The sequence below is a fragment of the Fundulus heteroclitus genome, chromosome 6, assembly GCF_011125445.2.
Source record: "Fundulus heteroclitus isolate FHET01 chromosome 6, MU-UCD_Fhet_4.1, whole genome shotgun sequence".
NCBI lineage: Eukaryota > Metazoa > Chordata > Actinopteri > Cyprinodontiformes > Fundulidae > Fundulus > Fundulus heteroclitus.
This window is the reverse complement of record NC_046366.1, coordinates 14356165-14381607: the sequence shown is the minus strand read 5'-3', so window position 1 is coordinate 14381607 and position 25443 is coordinate 14356165. Positions and strand designations below refer to the sequence as shown.

At 38.8% G+C, this 25443-nt stretch overlaps 1 protein-coding gene across 2 annotated transcripts in view; it reads left to right on the top strand.

Moving 5' to 3' along the window:
• Positions 1-25443, top strand: part of LOC105935923 (ephrin type-B receptor 1-B) — a 243498-nt gene that overhangs the window by 97125 nt on the left and 120930 nt on the right. For both annotated transcript variants that reach the window (XM_012876547.3, XM_012876546.3), the window contains exon 3: positions 13976-14657. In XM_012876547.3, the coding sequence (XP_012732001.1) occupies positions 13976-14657 (682 nt within the window). The remainder of the gene's footprint in view (positions 1-13975; positions 14658-25443) is intronic.

The window sequence follows — 25443 nt, the reverse complement described above, 5'->3', positions numbered from 1 at the left end:
TCAGCCAGGCGTAACTAGGTCTCAGATGCCCCGCAAAATAATCATTCCCATGCAACAGCCCTGACAGCAGCATTCATTCAATAACGCAGCTGATCAGAAATGATAATAGCAATCATGCCACTGCATATTTTAGAGCTGCAGTCTGGTTGTGTGTGTGTGTGTGTATAAGTGTATGTGTGTGTGCGTAAGTGAATTTACGAGAGACTATGAACATGTGTCTCAAAAGTTTCTGAGAGAAGCTGAGTGAATAAAGCGGTGGTTATTGTACCGAAGTGGACCAAGGGTTGTTTTATATAACGTGTCCGTCGACTTCCAGAAAGAGACCCGAAGGTTGAAATGCAAATATTCTCATTAAGTCACAGAGATTTAAACTAGCCTTTAGAGAAAATATAGTGATCTGCCTTTTGATTACTGTCAGCAGAGAGCTTTGCAGAAAAACGAGAAGCAGGGGCAAAAAGAGTTCAATTCTTATCTTTTTCATGTCCACCTCTAATCCCCTGTCCTTCCAAGACCTTGTGCTTATGAATTTTAAATGTGCATGTGTCACTTTTTCAGTCTTTCCTCTTTCTATCAAAAGGGTATTCCTAAAATGAAGATTTATTATGCCTTATAATTCTTAAAATAATTCTGTGAAAGTACTCTTTTTCCTTGCATCAGTGCAATGTTATGTTATCATGAATACTAAATACCCTCACTGTTGAGATGTTCATCCCAAAAATAGTAGGATGAAAAAACATTTTGGACAAGGGTCCCGACTCATCTTAGTTTTCCTCTGACAGATGATGGGACAGTTCTTTCTGATTTAAATAATTAAAGCATATGAGACATAAAGTAAAAATGTTGTATCAACACAAACTACATCCATCCATTTTCTATATCCTGTCATCCGTGCAGGGTTGTGTGTGTGTGTGTGTGTGTGTGTGTGGGGGGGGGGGGGGGGGGGGAGTGGAGGTTGCCTCTGGATAGTTCTCCAGTTGACAGTGACATGACAGTGTTTTGGAATATATTAAAACCCTTGAACTTCATATTCTGTAGCTTTACAACTACAATGTATGACTTATACAAAATAGTGCACATTTGTGAAGTGTAAAGAGAATGTCACATGATGTGCATTATTCTTTTTTTTATATAAATTACCATCGGAAAGAAAAGTGTGCCCTGCTGTATTTCGCCATTTTTCCTTCAATGACCCTAAATAAATGATAAAGTAGCCAGGTCAGAACCTGCTTTGCTCAGATGAGACAAAAATATAATGCTCTTGCAGACATGCAAGTCTGTTGTGGAAAGATAACATCCCTCGAAAGATTATCCCCAATGATGGTGGCAGAATCATGCTGTAAGATACATCTCTTCAGCATGGATAAAGCCTTGAGAGTGGCACAAAGTTTCACCTTGTAGTAGGACAACCACCAAGACATACAGCCAGAGTCACGATGGAATGGGTTAGGTCAACCCATGTGTTAGAATGACAGTCATACTCTAGACCAAAAATCCAATAGAGGTTCTGTTCCAGGACACAAAAGTGTATGTTCACAGATTTTCTCCATCCATCTGACTTGATCTGTTTCACAAGACAAATTGGCAATAAATTCTGTAGCTAATACAGACATCATGAGCTAAAAGACCTGTAAAGTATTGACACAGGGGGGCAGAATGCAAATGCATGCTAAACATGTACCTTTTTTTTTTCTTACTTGAAAACAATTTTTAAAAACTATTTATCCTTGCCCTTCCACTTCACAGTTATGCACTACTTTGTGTTGGTCCAGCACATTAATCTCTAATACTACATTAACATTTGTAAATATTAAATGATAACATGTGAAACACTTCAAGGAGGATGGGTACTTTGGGAAAGCACTGAGTCTAGGTATTTTTCAGTGAGCATATTGAAAAGAAAAATCTTCTCTTCCATTTATATTCTTTTGAAGACTGGGGTCAAAGTTGTAAACTGCATCAGGGAACACAGTCGGTGCAGTGGTTAGTCATTTTTGACTACTCAATACATCTCTTTTTACAAGGCCTGCTGTAAAAGCACATCATCACACTGGCACAGTTGCCTGGCCATTCAACAAACATTTTCCAGACACTCTTGTACTATTTAGAATGGCATTTCGAAGGACCTTTCCTCGAAGAGGCGCTTTAAATGTGGAAATACTCTGAGCTGTTCGTTGCTCATCTGTGTTCACTTCGCCTGGGCATGTAGCTGCATTAGCTGTTGCTGACAGATTTGAAAAGCAGCCCTGGAGTGTGCCTTCACTGAGCTTCAGGCGGAAGACAGGAGGTTAAAGATCAGCCAAGTAGATGCATCACTATTCAGGCTTCCCTGTCGAGTAAATTAGCTGAGACTGAATGATGAGCTGAAAGTTGTCAAGCCCTGTCTAACTGTTTGTGTAATGAAGCTATAAACCGACAAATCTCACCTTCATATTTTGGTTAGCTTTATCACTGACGATAGTTTTTCATTTAAGGTGTATTATACAATGGTCGACAGGTGTATAACAGGTGTATACCGCTCCAAAAACACATGAATGATGGAAATTCCAAAACACAAACAAAACACAAGCACGCAACACAAAAACGCTGCAATCGCAGAAAAAAGTAAGAGAAACAGCCAATTTGCTCTAAAAATGTGAATGCGTGCCAAACCACTAGGGAGAGTTGTCCTCCAAGTCAGGTGTGACCAGACCCTAAGTAAAGACATTGACGTACTGCCCAGAAAAAAAAAAAAAAACTTGGAGGGAAGAAATAAAAGGTTAGTTTTTGTCAATGTCTTTTTTAAACACATAACCGTATCCTTTTGCAATGTTATAGAGCATTAGTATATGTATGAGGGTAATAGAAGAGTGCTTGTCTTTACTGAGTCACACTACTCCCCCTAGTATTCTGGCCAACGTCTGTTTTTTAGAGCAAGTTTGCAGCTTTCATTGAACTTACTGCCTATTGCAACTTTTTCGTTACATATATTTTTTGCATTTATTTTTTGTTTCTGTGTTTTGGAGTTTGCCTCATTCATGTGTCTATAGCAGTTTGTGGTGTGTTCAGCAACTTGCTGCAGGCTTGCCCCTGTCTGCCACCATGTTATTATTAATTTAATAATAATAATAATAATAATAATAATAATAATAATAATAATAATAATAATAATAATAATAATAATAATAATAATAAGTGTGCGATTTGCTGGGGGGTGGGGAATTTACCCCCCGTCTGCTTGTGACGTCCCCGTTCTGGTCATTCATGATTTATCCCTGGGGGGGATACATTCCTCCCCCCCTCTGGTCTGAATTTAAAAATGTATATAAATTAGGGCTGTCTGTTTTAACGCGTAAGACCACAACGCCGACATTTTTTTTTTTTTTTGTCGCCGTTAATCGCGCGTCAAAACACACACACCGTTTCCTAATGTTTTTCCCCACCGCGCTCCCGGGGTCCGTTCTTCGTACGTCGCTAACTCAGTTAGCAGGATTTCATTGTTGACGATTTGGCATGATCTTGGATCGTTTGGTTCTTCGAAAGACTTCCTGCACTTGTTGTCATAGCAACAAGTGCGCCAGCTTGAGCCTGCTCCAGAGCAGGCTTATTTCATGTAAACAAGATTAGATCACGGCTGTATAAGCGGAGGAGATGGGAAGTCTGCCGTAGCCATGTCCATTTTTACGACTGCAACCTGTTGCGGAAGGTGCAAGAATAATTTGCAGAGTTTTTCGAATTAATCGCGTATTGCGCAATAGACAGGATCCTTTAGAGCAGCGCGACAGTGTAGATATTTTTCTTGGTGGCTGTTATAAACAGACAAACATCATTTAAGAGTGGCTTTTAAAGAGGAAAAAGTGGTGTTGGAGCCATAAATCTAAAATTTTAAGTTATTTGTATGGTGGTTTGCTTTTTATTTTTATCCTATTCAGTAAGAAGATTTGTTCGGGCCATTTTATTGTGAAGTTTAGTTTACTTTGAAAGGCTTGCTTCCTGTCGAGCCGTATATTGCATTAGAAAAAACTGTGGTTGGATTATCTAGACACGGAGCAATACAGTTTTACCGTGTAAACTGTGGATGACTTGGAAAAGGAAGATTTTCATTTTTTATGGATAAAGATTGTTTTGTTTTTTTTTGTTAAAATTCCCAGTTTGCACGTGTCCTTTACTTCCCGTATCTAAGGAATGACACTGAAATTTGGATCTCTTGACATAACAAGTGCCTTTTTAAAATACAGTATAATAATTAAAGGCTACCATTTTGTAGAATATTCTTGTATTTCACTTTTACTTGTCCCCATGTTCTAGTGGGTCCCGTGGAGGCTCTGACATAAAAGAACAAAGTAAATATGAGATTATTAAAATGCAAAAATTAATACTGTAGAAAGTGATAGAAACATCTACCATGGACAGTATTTACGCATTAATTTTCTGCTGCTTTTTGCCAGCCCTCTCTCCTGGCCTTAACAGATTTTTAGGTGTTTTAATTAATGACTCAAATTCGGCATAACCTTCCATTAAAAGCTTTTGTTCTGCTGGGAAAAAAACTGTGGGCGTTCTTTGGCCATGCTGAACAGTCAATAGCAGCGTTGCTGATCAATGTTTCTACTATCGATACATTTCCCCTTTTAAACAAACGCATGAACGCGCAGTTGTCTCAGATAACTCAATCCAGTGATACTAATCGTAAACAACAGGTCTGTTTGAAGAACCCAATTAGCCGGATCATGATTAGCCGGATGAAATCATCTTGGATGTCTCATTTGATCTTGGATGTTTTAAGCAACGTACGAAGAACGGACCCCCGGACTGTGTTTATTTTACCCTTGGTGCTTTCCGTAGTTTCAAGAGAGCTAGAGACTGTAGCAAAACAGACCTGCGCTCAGGCTGTTCATTTCATGCGACTTTGGGCTTCTTTTATTCTAAAGGCGCTTGTAAATTTTATAAGTCACGGGTTGCGGTTTTTTTGGGCACGTTTCTGAAAGTTAAATCGCTTATTTGGGCTCTAAAATAAGTGACGAAACAGCGGTTATTAAGAGACCTGCCTTCACTAGTGTATCCAGCTGAACTATCCCTCCGCCATAGGAGCCGACGGTAGTAAAGGCAGAGAGAGCATCTCTGCACATATTTTCTGCAGTTTACGGTGCAACAACCGGTGATAACTGCTGAAAGTAGATAACTTGGTGCATATCACCATTTTGAGCAAACATTGGTTCTGAAGATGAGCTTTTAACATGCTGAGAACATTGCAGAAACCCAACCGATAAACCGTACTTTAATGCTTATTAATTTGTTGTCTCTGTATTTGACAAACTAAGGCTGAATCACGTTGCCAAACGAAGGACCTGGAGTTACTAAACAGTTGCTAAACAGTCTCATTCAGGGTATTAAGCTCCTGCCCAGTTGCAAGCAAAGTGTAAGACTGGAATGACCTGGAAATTTAAAACCTTTTTCCAGGCTTAAACTGTAAAAAAAATTGATATAAACAGCAAGCAAAAATATTCAAAGACGTTATTGTTGGTGTGAAAGCTCAGAATTAGATGTGTGTGTGAGAGAGTGGAAAAACGAACAATAAAACTTATGACTTTATTTAAATGGAAATGTTTTATTAATGCCTAATACCATGTCTATCTTTGTTTAAGAGGCAAAAAAATATATCGGCATGGTATTTATTTGCAAATTTATTTACACATTGTGTAAACATCAGGGCGTCATGATTAGTCATTTAGCCATTATAGTCCAGAGTTTAACATTTGTCACTAGGATGTTTTTATTCCAATTCTCAAAAGTGCTTGAAAAATAACAAAATAAAAATATTTTTTTGTACAAGCATGTATTTTATTAGTGTCATTTATTGCAAAATTGCATATTAAAATGCCCAAACAGGCTATTACACTTTTAGAAATAAAAGGATAAAACTCATCAAATAATCTCGAGTTACCTATCGACATTATGTGATTAATCGAGGAAATGATCCCCCCCTCTGTTTTTTTTTGCAAATCGCACACTGATAATAATAATAATAATAATAATAATAATAATAATAATAATAATAATAATAATAATAACAACAATATATTGTCACAGTTGCAGGAACATGAAAAAATATTTTTAGTAGCTCTTCACAGAGAAAAAGTGCAGCATTCTGCCTATATGAGGTAATAAAAGATAATGGAGCGCTGCCAAACATGGAAGATTACTGGGCTGCTACAACTGCTTGTGCTGCCATCTGTACATTGGAACTTTAATTTCATTATCTGCGAGCAAAGAGTTTGACCAAAATTATCCACATAAACAAAATTATTTGGTTTAAACATGCAATTAAGGCTGTCAGTGTCATTTAAGGGTTGTGAAAACATTTTGCCCCTCTTCTAAATGTGTTTTCTTATGTTTTTCTTGTTGTTTTGACATATAATATAACCTGAGGAAACAGTTTTAAATTATTATTTTACTTATTAAGGTAAAAGTGCTATCCAAACCAACCAGCCCCCTAAACCCAACAACTTGTGTGGCACTGTTGGTGGCAACTGCAAATAAGCATTTGCAATAACTGACAGCACTACCTCAGATGGACTTAGGTCTGGAGTTTAACTTGACCAATCCAAAACCTTCACCTTCTTTGGGCCAGAGATGTGGATTTATAAGTGTGAACTAAACAATTTTTTTTTATACATTTATAAGTGAATCTTCCAGCAGCTTTGAGTCTTGTTTTAAGCAGTTACTTAGAGTAACTTTTAATAAATTGTATAATTTGACAAAGTTTAACTAGTCGTCAAAGCAATCTGCAGAAATCACACAGATCAAAGAAATACAGGCCATGAATCGCATAAAGATGCAAATGTATCCTTAAATCTAACGGCTTATCTCCAAAGGTAAGGATTTTGTCGCGTTACTACCATGTCCTTTCCAGCTGATTCCTGTGCTCGGCTAATTTAGTCTTTTTTTTTCATAGATGCTATGTCCACGTTCTGAATACTCAGTTCTCCCAGCTGTGACTGGGCATCTGCAAATCTCCAGCCCTACAGCAGATGATGCAATCTTTTGGAGCCAGACCTCTGCATACTGAGCCATTCTGTTATTTTAGTCATTGATGGTAATGTAAAGAGATCATTATGATGTGTTTGTCAAGGCAGGAGAAGAAACAGTAAGCTGAAACTGTGGGAAGGGTAACACATTCCTGAAAATATCTGGCTGAATTTTTCTTTTATTCGCTGTGTCTCTTCCATTACTCCACCCTCTCTTATCCAGCTCAGCTTGCTGTCACCGGTCATTAACACAACATTAAGTGCTCTGTGAATCCATAGCTCCTTCAACTCCCTGCTACTTAATGCCTATAAAAAAGGGCTGCTATAATGACACACATACACCCACACAGAATACCCACATTTAACTACCAGGGGCAGAGCAAAAGTGTCTCGTGTGCATCTGTTAAAATCAGAGCTATTAGCGCGAAGCCAGTGATTACTTTCAGTGGGCTTACAAAATTAGCATTTTGTAAAGAATGGCTGTCAGTATATGTCAGGTGTTTCATCAGCAAAATGGTTTGTTATTCAGTTTCGATGTGGATGATAAAGTACAGATATTGTCATGTGTATTTGGGCTTGTCCACATCAACACACCTTTTTTTTTTTTTTTGCTTTGTTGGCAATATTTGTGAACCTACTATCTCAATATGGTTTTGACAAAATTGAAATTCTCTAAAAGAAAACCTAAAACAAAGAGTTTAAAATAACCTGGTTTTGGTACAGCCATAAAGACTTAGTAAATAAAGCTTTTTAGAAACAATCATGTATAGCGTCAGTTTACACATACATCTCTTCTAGTATGAAACAGAAATCCCTAGGAAAGTTGCATACCAACAACTTTCTGCAATAATTATGACTGGATGATTGACCACTCTTCACCTCTCAATCTGAGATTGCAGAGTTCAAGCAGATGGTTCTCTGGCATTTCTTGAGTGTATTACAGAAACATATTTTTTGATACCGGTTCAAGCCTGTATTCTGTGTCTGAGAAAATGTGAATATTGTATACATTTTGTATATATAATAATATTGCATAAACCTATATATTGGAAACTCATGGTGTCTCACCCTAATCAGCTAATTTACTCAAAACACCTGCAAACGTGTCCTGAGACTCTAAATGGTGCCTCAGTCTGGGTCAGTAAGCTACATGGGGAAGAAATGACAGATGTCATTGACGTCCTCAAGAAGGAAGGTCAGCCACAAAAGGTCATTGCCAAAGAGGCTGAGTTATTTACAGAGATCTGTATCCAGGCATATTCATAGAAAATAGGCAAAAGGAAAAACTGGGGTACAAAAAGATGTGACAGGGATAACTACAGCATTACGAGGATTGTGAGGAAAGATCCATTTAAAAGTTTGGGGGAACTTAACATGGAGTGTTCTAAGACTGGAGTCAGGGCATTAAGACTCTATGCACAGATGCATCTTACACATGGGGTACAATTGTTGCGATCCCCATGTCAAGTCACTCCCAAACCAGAGACTGGACAGTTGTTCAGTGGTCCAAAGTCCTCACGGCAGATGAAAGTAAAGTATCCCTTTCGTTTGGAAGGGGGTCTGTAGAAAGAGTGGAGAGGCACAGACTTGATGTGGCTTGAGATCCAGTGGTGCCCATTCATCTGCTTGTATTGGTCTACTGTGTTTTCTGAAGCACTGCACTTGATGCTTCCTTCTGCTGACAGGTTTTATGGAGACATTGATATCATTTTCCAACAGGAATTGGCAGCTATTCACACTACAAAAGGTACTAAAAGCTATTTCAATGATCTTGGTGTTTCTGTGCTTAAATGTCCGAGTTGCAGGCCAATCAAGCACAGCAAGATGAGAGACACCAGATGGTGTAGGTGACCTGAAGGCCGCTATCAAAGAAACCTGGGCTTCCATTTCACCTCGGTAGTGCCACTGGCTGATCGCCTCCATCCCACGCCACATTGATGCAGTAATTTATGCAAAAGGATCCCCTACCAAGTATTGAGGGCGTAGAAATAAGCATACTCATCAGAAGCAATGCATTTCTGTTTAAAATATACATTTTCTATTGACCTTCTGTAACTCTCTAATTTTCTGAAATTCTGAATTTTGGGTTTTCATTTTCTGAAAGCCATAATCATCAACATTTCAATAAATAAATGCTTAGTTTCACTCTATGTGTAATGAATCTAGGAGATGAGTTTCACTGTCTGGAATTAGTGAAAAAAAAGATAATGAATGTATTAATGGTGTATTTTCCTTAGATGGAAGTATTCCCCCTTCAAAAAAATGATCTCTTTGTCCTTACAATGTGTAGGGTAAAATATTTGAGCATATACTGAAAAAAATATAAAACTGAAACACACATTTGTGGTATAATAAACTCCAGAGTTAAAGTAAATGGCAAAAGGCTAACTTGCGAAAGATACACCCAGACTCCATTACATTGTTATATTTTCACTCTGTAACCCCCATCCTCCTGTTTGTCTTATCCGACTATGATAAAAAATACCATCTTCTCTTATTTCTTTAACTTATCAGAGACACTTAGGTCACATCCCAACATTTAGCACAAACCGATACATAAAACATTGTGTGACAGTAGATTTTTGATTACACTGTGTATCATATAAGTGCAATTAGTTCTAAAAGGTGAGTCTCCAAGTTGATTTCTGGCTTACCTCATCCATTTTCCTTTCTTTCCTTTCCCACAACTTCTCATTTTTCCTTCTTTAAGAAACATGATGATACAGGCAGCATAAATCTTTCTGTAGTCTTTAATGCATTGTTTAAATATAGACTGTTTAGGCCTTGTGCTCTTTCATCACACATAAATGATTAAATAAAAAATGGATGAAAGGAACAGAGAATACCATTATCTTTAAGGTGACAGGTGATGACAAGTTCTCTTTACTGGGGTCAATGGGATGTCATTTGGTTTGAATAATGTAAAGGACTGGAGGAAAAAAGCAATAACAAAGAAATGCTTTCGTGTGACAAGAACATGCTTCTTGCAAGACTGTCCCTGCTTTTTAAATGCATGCAACAAGGGTCCTTTGGTGAAGAGGAAATTACACAGATGCTGAAGAACACAGAAAAATGTCAATACCCTCAGTAATCAAATGTTTTGGACCTACACAAGCAGAAATGTGGCAGGTACCCTCAAGCTCTTCGTAGCAAAACAAGAGCCAGCAAATCAATATGTTGTCGGTAAACTATCAAATTACAAACACCTCTCTCTCTGAGCACACTGGTGTAAACAGTGGAGAAATGCAAACCGCTAAAGGGATGAGGCGAAAGTGTTTTAGAGTCTGTTATCTGCTAAATAACCAGGGTCCCTGTAATAGTTTGACTTGTCTTTGACACCATGGTGACACTGAATATCTACTGAGGAGGAAATAAAGAAAATATTGTATTTCATTATTATGGGAGCCAATGAATTTCCAGACAGATTGTGGATGGGCATTATTGGAGATGCCTCAGGCCACTTTCTGGCGTGAAATATGGTGGTCATTTGGCTAGACGAGAGGCAGTGAGGACCCCCTCCTAGACCAGAGCAGACGGGTGCAGAGGAGCCTAGGGCTGGCTGTATTAATGAACAGGCAGCGCTGAAAGGGACAGGTTCCTGTAATGCTGATGAATGGTCATTACAGAGCAGAGATGGGAGAAGAGAGCGGAAGGGAATAAGGAAAGAGGGGGGAGGAGAGTAGAGTGAAGTGGGCACTGAGGGAGTTGCATTGAGGAAAAAAAAGGCTTTAATTTGCACCTCAGATTTCTGTAAACTCATTTATCATGTCAGCAGTTTCACTGTTCATCGTGTATCTTCTCAGTCCACCCTGTACATGTTCTCACTTGGTTTAACCCTTCCTGTTTTTCTATGAATATGTTCCTTGCACCAAAGGTTTTTTATTAGTGTCATCGGATGGCTTGCATCTATCCCTTTCCAGTCGTCTCACATCATTTTATAGAATGATCGTTCAGGACCACGTTTTTGGGACTATGTGCGGAGAGACAATATTCCTCCTTTGCTCTATTAAGCCTGATTGAGCAGGTGGGGCTTTAAAGGTCAGAGGAAAGAGGAAGTGCAGGTGGATGTATGCACACAAGAAACAAGAGCTGACTAGAGGTCCATTCCTTCCATTCTAGATCTCATTAGCTTCTCCTCTCCTACATGTATTTGAATCTTTGGCAAGGAAAAACTTGAAGAACCAGTTATCTTAACCAAGCAGCTATATGTAATCAGAGTATAAAGAATAAATTGGCTAAGTTGGATTTAAATGCTGTAAGAAAAAGCGTTAAATGGATAGTTTTTTTTAGAGGTACTGTGAAGTTCCTACCAGCCCAGAGTTAGTAGGGAAGTGAGGAAATCCTCAGAGTGGTAGATGGCACGTAGTCAGTTCCCTGTTTTGAACAGATTTTAGCAACTTAAACCAAATCCAACTTAATATGCTCATAGTAGCAGGATATTAATTAAATTTTATTAAATTTTATCTATATCACATTTATATCACATCCCATGTCATCTCAAAGCACTTTACAAAGTCAATTCAATCAAATCTTAAAGACAGATTGGTCAAAAAGTCTCCTATCTAAGGAAAGCGAGCAGAATGCATCAAGCCTTGGCTAGCAGCATTCACTCCTCCTGAAAGATTGTGGACAGTAATCTGCATTGCTGATAGCTTTGCGTCGATCCCTCATACCAAGCACGCATCAATATTAGTGGATGTTGAAAATCTGATCATTTTCAAGAGATCAATGTTAAATTTGTTGTTTTTATAGACACACAACGTCCATGCTACCACACAAAATAATGTGTTCTGAGAAAGACCGATAAGCTACGACTCATCACTCTACAGTGTAAATCTGTGACCACCAAGAGTGGAATAATATGTTTTGTTTTTAAATGGGCTGCCACTTTTGCAATAACATCAAAGATGGCACATTCCTGTACTTTTCCAAATTATCCCCAGCGCATTGATAAGTTGATAGAGATTAACAAAAGCATAAGAGTGGACCATACTTTATGCTATGTTTACTCCACCAATTGCCAATCTTTGGTTTATATGGCAAAGAATCCAGCTATAAGGCTGGATTAATACAGACAACAGCATCGGCAAACATACTTTTGTAAAGTGACACAAAGATTGTTCAGCCATGAAAAGTAGTGGTAGATTTGACGGTGGTCTCCTGCGGAAGTGTAGATATTTAATATCAGCTCCTTTAGCTGACTTTTTGTAGTTTAAAACAGCTGTCACCAGTGACATACAAAGCATAAAGAATGAATATATTATGTATAAACTTTTGCATGGGTACATTGTAGATGTTGGCACTGTTTTTTCTCCCAAACATCTGTGTTTGTAAATTTGCTGCTGGCTGTATCAATCTACCTGATCCAGGACTTGTCGATTCGTATAAATCTTACTAGCAACGCTGGAGTACACTTTTGTTTTTGTGACTGGCTGACATTTGTGTAAAGACATCAAAAAAGTGTGTTTCTGTGCTGTTCAAGGTCTTGTTTTTTTTTTTTTTTTTTTTTTTACTGATCAGTCATGAGAGACCTAGAACATTGCAGGGGCATAGCATGTTCAATGTCATTACAACGTTTTATATCTAAGGACATTGTTCGGCTGAAAAATCAACAGCAAACTCTGTCAAAAGTTTCAATTTTTAATATTTGTCAATAAACAGGCAGAAGAGGAGCACAGTTTTAGCTGTTTATAGCAAATTAAAACAACATATGTCGAAACCAATGGGATACAATGCCAGAAGAAAATTTTAATTAGTGGATAAATTAATACTTTTCAGAGAGATTGTTATTTAGTTTGTTGTTTTCAGAACTGCTTGCATATGTGTAACCTATTTCAGCTTGTGAAACAACATGAAAGGTGGTTTATTCTTGTGCTTTTTAAGGACTGTTATAAGTCATCCTGCCAGAATTATCAATCAAAAGCCTACAAGAATTGAAAAATGGTCTGCTGAGAAGGTGTAGATGTTTAGTTATTCTAAGCATAGCACTGTATCCTACAGATACAAACAGTTTCAGTTTGGGTTGTCACAAATTAATAAAATGAAAAAATACGGAGGAAAAAAATCCATACAATTACATTAAGTCATTGAGTATACTTTTTCTTTGATTTCATCTAATACATTAAATACATATTTTAGGTAGGAATTAAACCAATAAATATCTGGTTTGCACACATTTATCACGAGTAACTTCTACCACTATCCAATTATAAGTTGGTTTTATAAATGCAAGCTGTTGACGAAAGCTTCTTTTTGTATGCTATTTCTCCTCCCACTTCTCAGTGATTCCAGCCAAATGTTAATGGCATATTTTCATCATGATTTGGTGCACTGAGCTAACTCCCTGAGGGCCTTCTGATGCTCATCCAACACACTTTCTGGGTCACACCTGCAAGAAATGGCCTACAGCGTGTCTCAGCTCTGTCTGTGCACAAGTGCCTCTCCATCAGATGGGCTCTTGGCTGCCATGTAGACTGTGTCTGTCTAATTGTAATTCACCAGTGCATAATCTAGAATTTGTTACACACTGTAGTTCTAATGTATCAACTCAGTGCCCAGCATCACTTAGCGTAGATGGCACATAGCAGTGCAACCACGGTAATCACTCAGTTATTGCTGATGCAGTGGGAGTACGTATACTACAGCTGTGAGCGTATTTAGAGAACATGACGAGAAAGTGGCATTTTGCTGTAGCCGCACTCAGGCAGTTGTTTATCATTCCACGAAAGGGGACATTTATGTATCCTCAAAGGATAAAGTAGCGTTATTGCTTAGTGGGCCAATGTTTTTTTTTTTTTTTTAATCTAGCAAGAAAACTCATATTTAGCCTCCGGGGAGGGTAGTTATATGTGTACAAACTGCCACTCAGCCAATATTAACAATAATAACAATTAAAGGGGAAAAGCATCGCAGTTTGAGCATAGATGATTGCTAATGCACCATGTACAACTGTCTTTCTCTTTCTCTTTCTGTAGTGGGAGGAGGTGAGTGGGTATGATGAAAACCTCAACACCATCAGGACCTACCAAGTGTGCAATGTCTTTGAGCCCAGTCAAAACAACTGGCTCCTCACAACCTTCATTGATCGCCGTGGTGCGCAACGCATCTATGTGGAGATACGATTCACTGTGCGGGACTGCAGCTCCATTCCAAATGTCCCCGGCTCCTGCAAGGAGACATTCAATCTGTACTACTATGAAACTGATTCTGTTATCGCCACCAAAGGAACAGCCTTCTGGATGGAGGCCCCCTACCTTAAGGTTGACACCATTGCGGCAGATGAAAGCTTCTCTCAGGTGGACTTTGGCGGGCGCCTAATGAAGGTCAACACGGAGGTGCGCAGTTTTGGCCCATTGTCGAAAAACGGCTTCTACCTGGCCTTTCAGGACTATGGTGCCTGCATGTCTCTGCTGTCAGTCAGGGTGTTTTTTAAGAAGTGCCCCAGTGTGGTCCAAAACTTTGCGATCTTTCCAGAGACCATGACCGGGGCAGAAAGCACTTCCCTGGTCATTGCCAGAGGAATCTGTATCCCAAACTCAGAGGAAGTAGATGTTCCAATAAAACTCTACTGTAATGGAGATGGAGAGTGGATGGTTCCTATCGGTAGCTGCACCTGCAAGGCTGGGTTTGAACCTGACAATGGGAACGTTTGCCGTGGTAAGTAGAAAACAAATTCCTTCCTCTTTACAATACTTTATTTCCTTCAGATCCTTGCAAAAATATTTATGCCATTTTCATTTTTGTATATTTTGTAATGTTACAACCTCAACTTTCAATGTGTTAATTTAGATTGTAAGGAATTGGTTTCCAAATACGTATACATAAAATCTGAACATTTTAGCTTGCATTGGTATTTAGCCTTCTTTACTCCAGTGCAACCAGAGGTAGTAATTAGTAAATACAGTCCACCTGTGTGTATTTCAATCTCAGTACCAATACAACTCTTCTGTTGAGGCATCAGAGATTTATCAAATAGTCTTGGTGAACAAAAAGCCTCATGAAAGACCAAGACATTAGATAGGTCAGGGAAAATGTTTAGGAAAAGTAGAAAGCAGGTTTTGGTAGTAAAATATTGTCCCACACTTTGAACATGTGATGAAGCCCTGCTTAATCTATTATCCAAAAGTAGAAATAGTTTGGCACAGCTTGCCTATGTAAAAGTGCGACAGGAGAGCTAAAGCTCTACACCTCAGGTGGGATAATCTTTCGACAAGACAGCTGTCATTCATGCAAATCTGATGTTTATTGATAAGTGGGACAGGACAAAGCTCTAAGCAGTTACTTTAAGCCATGTCAGGGACAAAGGAAACCGGTAGAAACAGATTCTTAGGGCAGATGGAATTTGTGTAAATGCAAATGCATGCCACACTTTTTTTTAGGTTTGTATATGTAGAAATAAGTGAAACATGTGAAAAGCATAGAGCCTTTGCCTTCCACTTCACACATATGAGCTAATTTGTGTTGATCTCGCTTGAAAATACACCAATGTTTATTGGGTGACAGTGGCGCAGGAGTTGGGGAGTCCTTCCTGTAACTGCCGTGTTGCTGATTCAACGACCCACTCTAGTCGTTTGATTCTTGGGCAAGACACTTCAGCCAAATTGTCTGCTTCTGTCAGTGTGCCCCAGGGCAGCTGTGGCTACTAACAAAACTCACCACCATCAGGGCATGAATGGGTGAGTGAGTAGTGTAAGACACTTGGTGGTTGTCTGACTTGATAAGGCACTATACAAGTACAAACCATTTAATTCAATCAATTTTAATTCAATTTTATTTATATAGCACCAATTCACATCACATGCCATCTCAAGGCACTTTACAAAGTCAAATTCAATCAAATCACACAATCAGATTGGTCAAAAAGTTTCCTATCTAAGGAAACCCAGCAGATTGCATTAAGACTTGACAAGCAGCATTCACTCCTTCTGAAAGAGCGTAGAACCACAGTGGACAGTTGTCTGCATTGTAGATGGCTTTGCAGCAATCCCTCATACTGAGCATGCATGAAACGACAGTGGAGAGGAAAACTCCCCTTTAACGGGGAGGAAAACCTCCAGCAGAACCAGGCTCAGTGTGAACGGTCATCTGCCTCGACCGACTGGGAGTTAAAGTAGACAGACTTATTCTACTGAGATAGCTCAGGGTAACATGAGCCACTCTAACTATAAACTTTGTCAAAAAGGAAAGTTCTAAGCCTAGTCTTAAAAGTAGACAGGGTGTCTGCATCACAGACCAAAACTGGGAGTTGGTTCCACAGGAGGGGAGCCTGATAACTAAAGGATCTACTTTTAGAGACTCTAAGAACCACCAGTGGACCTACAGTCTGAGAGCAAATTGCTTTGTTAGGGGAAAAATCATATCTGTGATATTTGATGGAGCCTGATTATTAAGTGCTTTATACGTGAGAAGGAGAATTTTAAAGTATATTCTTAATTTAACAGGAAGACAATTAAAGGAATCTAAAGTAGGAGAGATATGATCCCTTTTGTTGATTTTCATCAGAACATTTTGGATCAGCTGAAGACTTTGAACTGCATTTTGTGGACTTCCTGATAGTAAAGAATTACAATAGTCCATTTGAAGTAACAAATGCATAGACTAGACTAGACTTTTAAGCTTTTTCTACGTTCAAACATGTGATGTGATTTTTAAAAATAATTTTTAATGTGATGGGTCTGCACAATATAGACTAATTTGGCGAAGTGAGTTGAGAAAAAAAAATATATAAAAAAGAATCGACCCCCCCTTCAAAAAAAAGTATGTGCATATGTATAACCCCCCTTTGCTATGAAACTCCGAAAAAGTTCTTGTGCAACCACTTACATTGAAAAGTCACATAATTACTGAAATAAAGTCCACCTCTCCAATTTATGTGTCACATTATCTGCCAGTATAAACACACCTTTTCTGAAAGGCCTCAGGAGCTGTAACACCACTAAACAAGAGGTCTCACACCATGAAGACCAATGCGCTCTCGAAACAAGGAAGGGACAAAGTTGTTAAGAAGTACAAGTCAGGGTTGGGTTATCAAAATATCCTAATCTTGGATGTTCGCCCAGAGTACCATGAAAACCATCAACCCCAAATGGAAAGCACTCTGTGTCACAACAGACCTTCCAAGAGAGGGCTGCCAACCAAAACTCACAGACAAAGGAGGCCATTAATCAGAGAGGCAGCACATAGACCAAAGGTAACCCTAAAGGAGCTGCAGAGCTCAACAGCAGAGACTAGAGTATATGTCCATAGCAACAGAATAAGCCAGCTCTGTGGAGCCACTGAATCATTACTTAGTGTTAAAAATAAGAAGCCACATTTTAATTGCCAAAAGGCATGTGGCCAACTCCCTGAATGTATGAAGAAAGGTGCTCTAGTCAGATGAGACATAAATGTAACTTTTTCGTGATCAAACACTTTGTCTGGTGCAAACACCAAGCCTCCAGTGAAACACGGTGCAGGCAGTATCATTTTGTGGGGATGTTTTACAGGGTTGCGGGGGCGTTGGTACCTGTCTATCTCCAGTGGTCATTGGGTGACAACAGGGGTACACCCTAGACAGGTCTCCAGTCAATCACAGAAGAAAACACAGAGACACATAAGATAAACAACGATGCAGGCACACACTTATACATAAGGGCAACTTAGGCCCTATCTACATGAAGAGAAACAGTACATTTTCATTAATGAATAAGACAAATGTACATTCACACAAAAGCATGCAGGACTACTGCAAACACTGTAGTATGTATACCAGGCCTATTGGTGGTACTGTGACATTGCCACAGGTACATGAAAAAAACACAGAGCATACCCAGACGACTCACATTAAGTAAACATGGTGACATAGCGAGAGATCAGACACAAAGATCTACACATATTCAACGTAATATTTATGTGGGTTGGCAAGGGGCACGCTGTGCAGAGCAGGCTTGTTAGAAAGGAAGAGGCTAAAGACATGACTAACAACCATAAAAAAGCCAATATTTGCCTAAAGTATGAACACAACCATTTGTGAGAGTGAGGCGCATCTTTCTGCTTTATAGAAAGTGGTGATGCTAGGACGTTTCAGAAAAGATGCAGGTTGCATGTACACACAGAAACACGAAACCGGCATTTTGTAATGCATCCACTCTGACCCGGTTTAAAAAAAACGATCGTTTACTGTCTCCCAAAACAAATAATCCCCGTGGACGCACAGGCTAAACGACAAACTACCTTTGCAGATACATCTAATCTTGTTTCTGTGTGCATGTTTCCATGCACTGTGGCAGGAACCTGGAGTAGCAGGTAAGAAATCACGCATGCATAAGGGTAACATGCAAACTGCATGCCTCCAAGATCTTAAGATTTAAACCTGGGACCTTCTTGCAACTTAACTACTCCACTTGCCGTTCTAACTCTACTCCAGTACCCTCATCTGTACTTACATGTTTGTAATATGCAGGTCTAAACTAACAAGACAATGTTGTATGTTTTGGCAAACAAAACCTGACCACTGGTTAAGTTTTCTTACATGAAAAGGAAAAAAAGATCAAATATGAATAAATTTTACTGGGCAAAACATGATAACATATTCTCTTAAAGTCCACAATTTATCGTTGTTGCTACAACATTTCTGATCAAAGCGTTACATTTTGGCACAACATAAACCTTACTCTCTATAAAAATATTCACTCAATATTGTGACTGTATGAGGATTTGTCTTGCCTAGGAAACAAAGTAATTCTGAAAGGATACAGTGGACACAGTCACACGCCATGTGCTTTGTAGATATGTGGCATTCTTATATCTGTTTATTGATCAGAGCAGATGGGCGTCAATCAATCTTATCTGGGCTCCACATACTCTCCAACTAACCTCCTGAGGCAGGCCAACCCAATACCACACCACACTGAGAGCCCAAAGCCACCCATATTATCGCCAGACACCTTGAGCAAATTTTCTGTTCCTTATGTGTGTTTGTGAGTGTGTTGAAATAACAAGGTGCACAGTCTAGAGGTGGAATTGAGGACACATACAAAAAAAAAAACCACCAAGTGACAACTTGAACCAAAAGCCCACATTAATCCTCACTTGTGATTCTAGTTATTATCTTTTCCTAAGAACGTTGTTTTCACACATGATCAGGCAGAGTCTAACCCCTTACCATCTGTGAAGTAGGTTGTACAAAAGGCTGACATTCGCTAAAGATTAGGAGGTGATGCTAATGTGGTTTTTAGTATACTGGAGGTGGATGCACTAAATGGAGAAAGTACAGCACATTATGCTCAACCAAACACATGTAACGTAATCAGCTCAGCCTCACCAGTGATGTGGAAAACCTGCGATCTAAGTCACACCCAGGCAAGTATACAGAGAAAAAAAATGTCAGGTTCCATAATGCAATTGTAAGAAGATGTAACTAGAAATCAAAATCAGTACAATACCTTGCAAATATACAGTATCAGTGCTGTCTGTTGCTCATAAAAAAAGAGGACTCTGTAGTTTGAAATATCTCAGTTGGAAATAAAAAAAATGAAACAATTCTGCTTCTGTTTTTTGCTGTGACAAACAATCGTCCGACTTGTTACATTATCTTAAATTCAAAATATATGTATCTTTTGCAACAGATCAACGTGGAAGTGATGTTTTTTTTTTCTACAAAAATGCAACAGATCCTGTTGCTGCTGAGTGTGTGGAGATAACCTTGAGATGTTGAAACAAGATAAACACTGTATGCACTTTCATGGCTGTGCACATAATTGTAAAATAACAGCATCTAAACTTAAAACGGCACAAATATATTTTGACAGATAAAGATTTAATGCCTAAACAAGAAACAGTAATAAAATCTGTACTTTTAAATGGAGAAAAGCTGTATATTAAACAAATCATCCTGTATATCCTTCTTGGAAATGCATGCCCCTTTTCAACGTAGTACGAAAACACATGTTGGCACCTGAATGCACGTTTTTCATGTATTAATTAGTGACATTTAGTGTGATATGTATTTGTGGTGCCTGCTGTCAGCTAGGCATAGAGGCCATGTAGCGATGTTGTGCTGCACAACAATGATGCCAGCATGCCACCCTCATTACTAGCTCCCCAGCTCCCACACAGGCCATTTGAGTATGCCCTCCTCTTTTCTGCCTCAGCCTTTCTCTTGCTCTCTCCCCCTTCAGCTATGTAAGCAATCAGCTAAATATTTTATCACCCTCTGTTAAATCAAGCAGAGACACTCCCAACAGCACCCTGCCACCTTTGCCACTGCAAAGCTTGCCTTGAGTGCATGTGTCCTGTTTAAGTCAAGCACTTTGGGGTTGCTGATGGCGATGGGTTTTATTACACCTTCTTGTAACTGCTGTTGTAGGGTCTGGCTGAGTGATTGATAGAATTGCCTTGATTATGTTTACTTCACATAATCTGGTTGTGTAATCGATCATTTTAATGACCTTGGTGTTCTCAAATCAGTGATCGAAATTCATAGCTAGGTTAATTATTCTGATGTTTGAAATCTCAATGGCGACATTACACACATTTCTTAAGCCTACGAAGGCCTACTTGATACCAAAAGTAATTCAAAGCTTTAGGCGCCATATTATTTAATATAGTGTTAACACTTTTTCTCTGTCGGGACTTAATTTTATTCCAGTCCATAAATCCCTGACTGCAGTATATATAGTTGGAAGTATATTACATTGCCCTCTACTAAATTGTTTATCTGTTCTGTTCTTCTGGGCACCATGCCTTGTATGTTTTACATTTTACCTCGCTTGAACTCCAAGTTTAGGTGGATGAGTTATTTAATAGGCTTCAGCAAAATGTGAGGCAAACGAGTTCAGAGGATCTGGTGTATTATGCTGGCACGGACACACCCAAAACATGCAGGGACATGTTTTGAAATGAATAGGATTTTGTTTCTGAAGTTATTTTCAGTTTTTTTCCTCATTCTTAAACCCTGATGTTTTGTCTTCATAACTTAAGAAGAACATTTCTCAGCACGGCGCATAGCAGTTTAGAATTAAGTTAAATTCAGTTGGCAAACCTCCTCTCCTTACAGATAAACCTTTCGGCTCTGCTCTATCACAAAAACTACACAATCCCAGACAACAGCCACACATAAAAGAAGGCAGGAATGTAAAAAACACTGTTACCAGGTAGAGTTACTACTTTATGTTACATAATAGAGCAAAGAAAATATGTGAACAGGGAAAACACACGTGCGAGTGTAAGTGTTCATTCTCACTTAGAAAAGTGAGGTAAAAGGACTAAAACAGGAAAAAAAGATGTTTGTGCTAGTGGCACTAATCCAAACGACTAAGAAACAAACTTACTGCAAATTTCACGATGAAACTCAATACTCAATACTAAAAGAAAGAAAAAAAATAAGAAGGAAATTGAGTAGGTCCTCTGGACGAGGTCTTCTTTGTTGGAATGACTTAGTGTGAAGAGATATTGGTAAACTCAGCCTTATAAGCAGTACCTTTGCACAGTGGATCAGTTTAACTGTGACAATCAAAACTGGTTGTTCAAAGGCAAAATATCACCATCAGGCTACCAACCAATCATTCGTGCTCTTATGACTGAGGCATGCTTTCAAAAGCAACATTTCAAGAGTTGGATAATTGAACCTGGAGGCCACCACTCCTGTTTAACGATTGGTGGTTTCTCTTCTCAAAAATGGCTATATTTACTCCCCTTTCAAACCCACCTTTGAAAGGGGAGTAAAAAGAGTGACAACTGGCCTGCAGATGAGTGTAAACCACAGACTCCTGGCCTGATTATGTTGCTCTTCTGTGCTGGGCCATCCTTTTGGCCAGAGGCTGCTTTGTTTCCCCAATATGTAATTGGCCACAGTCCTCCTGGCACCTAACAGCATACACAACATAGGTTTGTTTGTGCCGAAGGACCAGATCTTTGGGGTGAACCAGTCTTTACCCTAATGTGTTTTGGGGTTCGAATGCCACTGGGAAATCATGTTTGGAAAATAAACATCACAGTTTCTCTCAAACTCCTGCAAAAGAGGGGGTGACTACTGGTCTGGATTTGGGGCTCTTCTTTTCACTCGATGGCTGGCTGGGGGTTTAGGAGTTTCAGCAAAGAAGAAACCATCCACAGGAACAACTCAATTTATTTATTTATTTATTTTGGTACTGTGAATGGAATAATTAACATTAACAACCTGCAATCTATCAGGCAAGTATGATACAAACCTGCCTTGTTCCCTTCATTCCTACAATGTCTGTAAAAGAATATTGTGATCAACTGTATCAAATGAGATCTAACAGTCCACATTTTGGCCCATGAGAGTACAATTAGCAACTTTAACAAGTTCCGTTGCTGTGCAATGATGAGTTATAAAGCTTGACTGAAATTATTCAAACATATTACATGTTTCCAAAATCGATTTGCAACTTTTCTCTTAATAATTGTAGATAAAAAAATATATAAAGGTCTGAAATTTATTTAGGTGTCTGGAATGAGAACTCGTTTCTTCACATTTTAGACCCACCACTGAGAAAGAGCATTCTTTGTTCCACAAATTATTTTAAATATATTTTTGATATATGTGTGTTGAAAATATACTCTATGACCTCATCTCACAAGTTTTCCATTAAAAGTTCCTTCAGCCTACATCTGCATTTTTCCATAGTATGTAATGTCCATGATTATGTATTTATATAGTTGGGTTATTTACATAATTTTTCATCCAAGCAATCCTATAGTCCCACAAACACAAAGCAATATGAATCTTCTCTCTCTCTCTCTCTCTCTCTCTCTCTCTCTCTCTATATATATATATATATATATATATATATATATATATATATATATATATATATATATTTCTCACTGTTAGACTCCAGCAGGCTTTTGACATGTGGGGACATTAATATTACTGATATTTAAATAACTTTATTTAACATTCTGCAAGCTGACAGTGGCAGTAGGAGATTCACAGCCCATTGAACAAGTGTGTATCCCTGGAGTAAGTGCCGATTCATCATGAATGCCTTACTCCAGTCTAATGGCTACAATCATGCCGCGCGCAAAGGCACACACACACACACACACACACACACACACACACACACACACACACACACACACACACACACACACACATAGCAAAAAGGACATATTACTTCCTTTGTGTCTACATTTTTAAAATATTATCACATTTTTAACCCCAGCATAAAACCTTCTAAATCTTCATATACACTGCTATAGAGTTCATGGTCATGAACAGCTATTAGCTGTTTTTTTTTTCTCCACATAAAACAGAATATGGAATCCCTAAAAAAAGAGATAATACTTCTAAAAAACTAAAAGCACAAGCAAACACTCAATCCCTACAGCATTTTTTCATTTATCCCTAGCTTTAAAGTTTGTCTATCTAAGGTAACATTTTCATGTTACAATTTCTCCTCCAATGAGGTTTTCATTACTTCTTTGTACATCTCATCAGAGTCCAAAGGATCTGACAGGATAGGACCCACAAAGACCCCGCAACCTATTAGAGCTAATTTCAGCCCATTTAGCCTTGTCTACTTCTGTTTCACTGAGTTTACTTCATTTGCAGGGAGCCATCCACGTGTACTCCCCATTACACAACAAAACACACACACACTAACAGCCACTAAGTCACCTTGAAGCCCAATTAGGTAAACAGCTGACTCTTCCTGTTGCTATTAGTCTTAAGGTGGTCACGACCAGAGTGATGGGGACAAAATGGAGCAGTAAAAGCAAGAGACAGAGACAGGCTAAACGAAAAGAAAAGGGTGAAAGACTTCTTGTTTCCATGGTTCTCAATAGGGTGAGTGGGGGTGGGGGTGGGGGTAGAGAGCAGTGGTGAAAGAGCACGACCCAAACAAAAACTCTTTGAATTCAAGGCCTAGAGAGTGTTTATAATGACCCCAAACACAGATGCGCTGCTCTCACTGCAAAGGCAGTCAGTCCCTAATGATGCAAAGGGAATCTAGAAATTTTGTTCACACATAAAAGACATACCCACCACAAACAGGGCTGTTCTTATCCCCCAAGGAGGGACACATAGTCCTACTCCTATTATTCTTAACCCTCCCTGCATTTCTTTTCAATTTATACCTCATTCACAGACCTTTAGTTGCTTTCAGACTGTGTGTTTTTTCCAAGCCTTCTCATGACATCTCTGACTTTGGCTTCTCTTCAGTCACTGCACTTCATTTTTTTTTTTCAAGAGATGCCACTTTGACCTGACATCTCCTCCAGTCTATTTAGCCATACCCCAGTGTTTTCTTTTAAGACTTATTCCTCATGGTATATTGTTAGGCTCTTCTCTCCTCTTCCCACTCCGGGGCGGGCTCTGGGGTTTTGAGGTCAGTCCGAGACAGGACAGTGCACAGAGAGACAAAGGACCTCAAACATTCACCAGATGGCTGGAGCCCCACATAAATTGCCAACGTGAACCCTTGCTAGAGCAAAATAAAAGCCTTATACTGTGAGGGGCTCCCTTTCACCCACTTACACCAGCCATGACTTCCCTTTTATCATATTGTTCATGTGACGCTTTTAATTTAAATTTGCCCATGTTAAAATACATTAAATACATTATCACTGATATTCTAAATGTGTTCAAAAGTTTCACAAAAGTTAATTGTAAAAAAAAAAAAAAATTCAGTTGGCACAGGTCTGCCAATCTTTCTCTGCACTTCTTCTCTGCACTACCCATTCTTTGATCTCTTCTCTCCCCTCTTTGCAATATGTTTCAGCAGGCTGTAACGAGGAGACATGGTAAGCTACTTCAAAGAGTACTCTCTTTGTTTAAAAAGTACACACATTCCCTGTCTCTATTGCTCCTTATTAGTTAATTCGCTTTATCTCATCAGTGTCCCTCACAATGCACTGTCCTGCCGATTTAACAGCCACAGGAGGACACATTTCAATTCTAGAAAATGTTTCCTGCTGCATTGTGATTGATGTAAGTTAGTCAAGGTTATACTGTGGCAATTGAAGATAGCTGATGCAATGAGAATTGAATTGCAAATAAGTTAAATCCAGTATATGTTTGCTCATGACATCTGCAGAGGCAACCAGACAACAAAATAGTTGAGAGTTGAGAGCTCAGGAATCTGAGCAAACATAGCTCAAGTTAAATCTAAAATAACTATTAAACATGTCAATATTTTTCTCAGTCTAATATTTATAAGAGAGCACACTAACTATACACTAGTTGTTGGTAACAACCCAAATAACCCACACACAGACAAATAAATGAAAGCAAAGTAGTCCACTAACAAGCTTATGGGTAAAACTTTGAAAATATGTTGACAATAAGTCTTCAACACGCAAAGAAAATTGTTTGCAAAATGGGCAAGCCAATAAACTGAATATTGCTGAGAGTGCTACAATTAGTAAAAGCAAGCCCAAAACTATGTTTTGCACAGTCTACTAATGAAAATAGCTAAACCTGAATTTCTAAAATCCT